The sequence below is a fragment of the Sorex araneus genome, chromosome 3, assembly GCF_027595985.1.
Source record: "Sorex araneus isolate mSorAra2 chromosome 3, mSorAra2.pri, whole genome shotgun sequence".
NCBI lineage: Eukaryota > Metazoa > Chordata > Mammalia > Eulipotyphla > Soricidae > Sorex > Sorex araneus.
This window is the reverse complement of record NC_073304.1, coordinates 86,090,878-86,096,877: the sequence shown is the minus strand read 5'-3', so window position 1 is coordinate 86,096,877 and position 6,000 is coordinate 86,090,878. Positions and strand designations below refer to the sequence as shown.

The 6,000-nt window shown below is 59.1% G+C and overlaps 1 protein-coding gene across 1 annotated transcript; it reads right to left on the bottom strand.

The window, feature by feature from the left end:
* Window positions 1–287: 287 nt before the first annotated feature.
* CHST14 (carbohydrate sulfotransferase 14) lies at window positions 288–2,321 on the bottom strand. Its single transcript, XM_004609569.2, has one exon. The coding sequence runs from the start codon at window positions 2,176–2,178 to the stop codon at window positions 1,048–1,050; it is 1,131 nt and encodes a 376-aa protein (XP_004609626.2). The 5' UTR covers window positions 2,179–2,321; the 3' UTR covers window positions 288–1,047.
* Window positions 2,322–6,000: the final 3,679 nt, after the last annotated feature.

Below are 6,000 nucleotides of genomic sequence, written 5' to 3'. Positions count from 1 at the left end.
TGTCTCCTATCAGAGAACAACCCACAAGGTATGCCCTGGACCTAGGACCATTCCTAACCCAGCTAAGATTGGTGATCGGTGATCTTAGACATTGAGTCTGTGATCTAGTTATCACCTCTGGAAAGTCCCCAAATCCCCATGGTTATGCACCGGCCACGTGATCAAGGCCAGTTAAGCCGTGTCTTGCTATTTCTCCCTGCAAGGTCCCTCTCCTGACCTGGGAACACTTGCTGGACATACAGGGGCTGAGAAAGAGAAGCAAAGAGATACTGAATTGGTATACAAAACAGTTTTATTGAAAAATCCAGCCATTAGGAAAGTAAAGTCTTCCCCAGGGTTCTGTTAAAAAGTACAAAGTTTAAATAAATGTGTCAGAACAGTGGCAGCCAGACACAGCCACCAGTCACAACCTGGGGAGACGGAAGCAGGTTCCCAGAGCCTCAGGACACTGAGCATGGGGTCTTTGGAAGAACCAGGTCCTAGAGCAACCCAGCAAGGGCCCAGCTCAGCTTTCTTCTCTTTGGAAACAAGGCAAGAACCTGGTACAGACACGTCAGAAAGTCTGAGTCGGAACCGAAAAGGCACTAGGTCAAGTCTAAGGTGAGACCTCAGACTCCAGCCCCCAGGAGCATGGGGGATAAATGTGTAGGAGCTTTGGGGACACCACAGTCACCAACCCCTCTCTATCTGCTTCTGTTCATGCTATGCTTGGTGCCACCTCTGGGTTTGGCCACAGGTTAGATTGAGGTGGACCAAGTGGATGCCACAATCCCAGCTGCAAAGGGCTGAGGTCAGTCTTTGGAACAGCTGCGTGCTGCTTTGCTGGTGGACCTGTGTGTGGCCCAGCCAGAGGAGCATCCCATTATCCCCAGGGGGTGGGGTGGGAGGTGTCTCCCCAGTGGGAGATCTACCCAAGCTCTTATTTTCTGAGCTACTGTGGATACATCCACAGGAACTTACAAGGGTAGTTCCTGCCATGCAGGCATCTGGAGAAGCCCCCAAAATGCAGGTCCTGGCACAGGAAGCTGACACTGTCAACCTCCCTGGTCACTGGCGACAGGCCTCCCTGGTGACATTGGGCAGAGGGTAGGCAAAGAGGGAGAAGTCCAGGATGTACTTGGGCAGCACCTCCTGCAGCAGGGCCCTCGGGGTACTGCACAGGTGGTAATGCAGGCTCTCAGGGCTGGCCGGCCGGTACCAGGCCTGGCGTGCTGGGAACCGTACATGGGCTGGTGCCCGCACCCACTCCAACACCTGGTTGGCATCGGCCTCCAGCCTCTCATAGGAGCCCACAAAGTCGTAGTGTACAGCACAGGGCTGGCAGAGGTGGTACACGGGCATCCAGTGCTCGTTCATGCGTTCTGGGTCCTCGTCCACCAGGTACCTCAGGAACTCGGGGAAGGTGACGTCGTCTCCCGCCGGGCTGGGGCCGGCTCCGGCCCGGTACCGTCTCACGATCTCGGTCCCATAGCGCTGCTGGTACTCGCGGATCTCCCCGAACTTGTTGCGGTAGGCCGAGAGCAGGCGTTCCAAGGGGTCCCGCACGAACAGGAACTTGAAGTAGTGCTGCAGGCGGTAGCGGATCTCCTCTGGCCGCAGGTCGGCCAGGAACACCAAGTCATTGCGGTGGTCCATCTTTAGACGGACGTCCACGCTGTCCAGGACGCCGGCCAGCACCTTGAGCACCCGCTTCCAGTTGGAGCAGGCCACCTTGGGGACGTAGCAGTAGAGGAAGCGGTAGCGATCGCTCACGAGGATGTGGCGCAGCAGGGTCCGTCGCTGCCCCACCGGCAGGTCCCAGGGGTCCCGGGGCATGCCTGGCTGCGCGCACACGGCCCGCAAGGTGCGGTTCCGGACGTCCTGCCTCACCTGCAGGTCCGAGTCGGCGGCCTCCAGGGACAGCCTCCCGGCCCGCGGGCCGGCCCCGTGCCACCCCGCGCCCTCGCGGTTGGCGGGGTGCAGAGGGAGGGGCTTCATATCGGCCAGGATGCCGCGCTCGATCATGAGCAGCAGCCCGCTGGAGGCCACGATCACCGCGAACATCAGCATGGACGGCAGCAGGAGGGGCGGCCCGCCCAGCCCGGCGCGCGCCCTGCCCGGGGGAGCCCTCCGGAGCGCCCGGGCCCGGGGCTCGGCGGCGCCGGGGGCCGCCAGCGGGGTCAGCGGGCGGGGGAACATGATGCTCCCGGGACGGGGGCCTGCGCGGGCCCGGCGATGCGAGGCCGGGGCGGGCGCGGCCCGGGCGCGAGCTGCGGCTCCGGGGGGCCCGCGGCGGGCGGACCGGGCCGGGAGAGCGGAGCGTCCGCGGCGGGGCTGGCCGGCTCCCGGGCGGCGGCGGCGGCGGCCGAGCGGACGGCGGGCGGCGGGCGAGGGCGCGGCGAGGGACCCGAGCCGGATGTCCCGCCCGGCAGCTCCCCGCCCCCCGGCCTGCCGTGACACAGGCGCGGGGGCGGGCTCAGGTCGGGGGCGGGGAGAGGGGCGGCGGCCCCCGGCGGGAGCGGGCCCCGGACGGACCTAGCGCTGGCCCCCCGCCCCCCACGCCCCACTCCCGAAACAGGGCGCCCAGGCTGGGCTTCGAGGACAAAAGCTGCCGGGGTGTGTGTGGGCGCGGGGCCTCCGAAAGCGAAGCGCCCGGTCCGCGGCCCCGGCGGTGCAGAATGTGTCGTCCGGGAGCTGCTGGACGGGGAGGACCCGCTCCCTGCACCTTGCAGTCGCCACCACCGGCCGGTCTTCCGACGGCGGGCTGGGAGCAGGACGCCCCTACGCGCCCTCTTCCAGGCCCAACTTCCCCTCCAGGCTGGAAGTTAAGACACCCGCCCCCCACACGCATACCGAGCGCACTACTCCCGGTGTCCGTGGGCACAGACCAAGGGCCCAGAAGTGTCCACTGTGACCTCAGGCTTAAGTCTCCTGGCACTGGCTAGTGTGGAAATGACGGGCAATGGGTTCTCGCCTCTTTCTGCGTTCCCTCCCCCTTTCTAGATGAGATGGGACAACTGGCACACTACCTGCTGAGGGGCTAATGCCAAGTGGGCGCCTCTGGTCCACGGGCGATGACAGCTCACATTTTGAAGGGCAAAATGCTGAGAGCAGAGAGCTGCTTCTTGTCTTGCGTTCAAGCCCCAGCTGAGTGGCAGTGGCAGGTCAGGTGGGCTAGAGCACAGCTGGGCGCGCCTGGATGACAGCTGCCAACCTTACCCCATCCCAATGGGGTTGCTAATGAGCAGGGCACCAGGGGCGCTCTGCAGCAGAGGGAAGATGTGCCCTGGGCACACGTTTATGAACACAGAAGACTTCTCTGTATTCCTACCATCTCTCTTCGCTGCCACAGCCCCTGGAGGGACAGTGCCACCAGCAGTCCCACTGTTCGGCTCAAGGAGCAGGGGCTAGGGCTCATCTAATTCTAAAAACTCAATTCCTCATTATTTGGTTCCCTCAGAGATTAAACTGTGGAAGGTTCAGTGGGAGGAACAAGGGAGCAGCTGCCATTAGGACCCCTGGTGCTGAGCGGGATGATGGAGCAGGAATGTAGGGTCTCAGGAGAAGCTGTATTTATGGACTCCCCCAACCCTAGGGACAGGAGACAGAGCAAGTCTGATGACCTTTTGTTCCTCAGGGCAAGCGGTCCACATCCAAGTTTGGATTAAGTTCAGTCTTCCAAGAACACTGAAAGCAGATTCCTAGTGTTACCTTCTACTGAAAAAAATCTTTTGGGGGGCTGGAGTGATAGCACAGCGGGTAGGGCATTTGCCTTGCACGCAGCTGACCCAGGTTCGATTCCGAGCATCTCATATGGTCCCCCGAGTACGGCTGAGGGTAATTCCTAAGTGCAGAGCCAGGAGTAACCCCTGAGCATCGCTGCGTGTGACCCGAAAAGCAAAAACAAAACAAAACCCAAAAAACCTTTTAAAATAGTATAGTCATTTGTACGAAGAGATGCGACAATACCTTTGAAAAGGTTTTTGATCATTTGGCCACTGATGGTCTGCATGGTTGTGTGGGAGAGTCCCAGTCGGGGAAGCAGTTCAGGGACTTCATGGGACAGCGGCTTTCTCTGGGGGAATCCCTGGGTAAGACCCAGTGTGTCATCTCTGGTGCTAGAATACCACCTCTCCTGGGGCTCCATGGTCGGAGTGCAGACAGCTGTGTAAAGGGAACCCAGCAGGAGGAGGGGGTCTGTACTTGACAAAGCCCAAAGGAACACAGCTGCTCCAGGGACCTTCCTTCAGGAACTGCAGGTACAGGCTGGACAGCCATGCGGCCTCTGAGCTGCCCCACACGAGTGCAGGCAACACTCAGGGCTTGGGGTCGGGCTAGACCAGAGGCTCAGACAGTCACAAACTCTGGCTCCATTCTGGGGCTAAAGACTGAGGCCCTGGGCAATTTCTGTGATCACTGCCCCAAAGGCATGAACAAATGGGATGAGGTTAAAATCTTCATAATGTGCCAACTTTGGGAACAAGCACCAAGGTCACATAGGCAGAGTGACGGATGGCAACCCACACAGGTGGCTCTGGCCCCCAGGAGGCCAATAAGTGAGCTCTGAGTACCCATTCCTTGTCACATCACCGTTCCATCTGCTTCCCAGCCCACTGCTTATGGGATTCTACAAGCCCTGCACTACCAGGCTTAGGAATGACCCCCCTAAGACAAAGCGGGTGATCCCCTCCGCATACGCGCACACACAAAGATGACAGGACACGCAGGAGGTTTTCCTTTTCTAAATCAATACAATTTCTCAAATTTATTTTTTTTTCTTAAAGAAGTACTTCTAATCTCTGTCAAAAGAGAGGCGAGGAAAGGTCCTCCCTCCCTTGTAAACACTGAAATACAGATCTGAGAAACCAGGGTCGACACACACAAAAAGTGCATTTTACAAAATATCAACTAAAATATATTTTACATGAATTATGCTTCCATTGAAATTCTACCAGCTGCATTTTCAGGTTCGAAAAAATATTTCCACATCTACGAGATTTCAAAAGCATTTAAGTTCTGGGCAGCAGACCCTGTCTCCTGGGAGAAGGGGCCTCGATCTCTCCTGCTAGGGGAGGTGCCAGCCAGAGCCTGGAGCCCTGGGAATGAGCAAGATCCAGAGTACCTGCTGCCACTCTGCTGACCTCTCACTGCCCTGTTCGCCAGGGAGAATGCCTTCCCCACAGGGACGCCCTCACCCCAGGAGGACCCGAGATCCTTCCTCCCTTTGGGCTTCGGGCTGGGCTTCCCACGTGTCAACTCACTCCTGAGGCCTCAGGACTCCCCAAGCCCCAGGACTGATGAGGAGCTGCCACCTTCGCAGGGACAGGGGCTGGGAGTTGCTGGGAACGGCCCTGGGATTCACTTCCACTTCCTTCTCCAGCCTGTCCAGCGGCCTTCACCCGGGGCCTCTTCCTCAACCTGCTGGGTCCATCTGTCCCTTATGAGGGAGGAGCAGCTGGCGCGGCCTTCCTCAGCTCCAGTCCCCTGGAGCTGGCCCTGCGGAAGTGCTCCCGAGCAGGTTCCCAGGGCCAAGCTCAAGCCCTGGTGCTCCTCTCCCCACTGTGCTCCTCTTTGGTACAAATAGGAAAGAGAACCCGCTGCTGCTTCCTGCCTCTCCTGGGGGGGAGCCCCACCAGGGCTGAGCCCTGGCGACAACAGGGGGTCTGAGCCTCCTAATCTACTCTGGGGAGCGGCATGAGGTGAGAACAGGGCCCCTGGGCCGTAGGAACAAACTGAAAATGCAGGTCCTTAGCTCCTACAGTGAGTGGCTGCAGCTCAGCAGGTCTGTGGACTGATACAGTGTTGATTCTCGCTGGGATGTAAATTAGTGCAATCTACAAAAGAGACTAGGCTAAGGGGTGGCGGGGCAGGGGGGCCACAGCACTCCTTTGGTTTGATTTCAGGTGGGTGTGGCTTGAAGAGTCATACGAGAAGTTCTGCAAGAGGTTTCCTAGAACCTCCAGTGTAAGGCAAGAGGAAAAGTCTTCAATAAATCAGGTAGCAAATCTCCTTGCCCCCTGT

What these genes read in the sequence shown, in the direction of transcription:
- CHST14 (XM_004609569.2), bottom strand. Translation starts at nt 2,178, where the DNA reads ATGTTCCCCCGCCCGCTGACCCCGCTGGCGGCCCCCGGCGCCGCCGAG.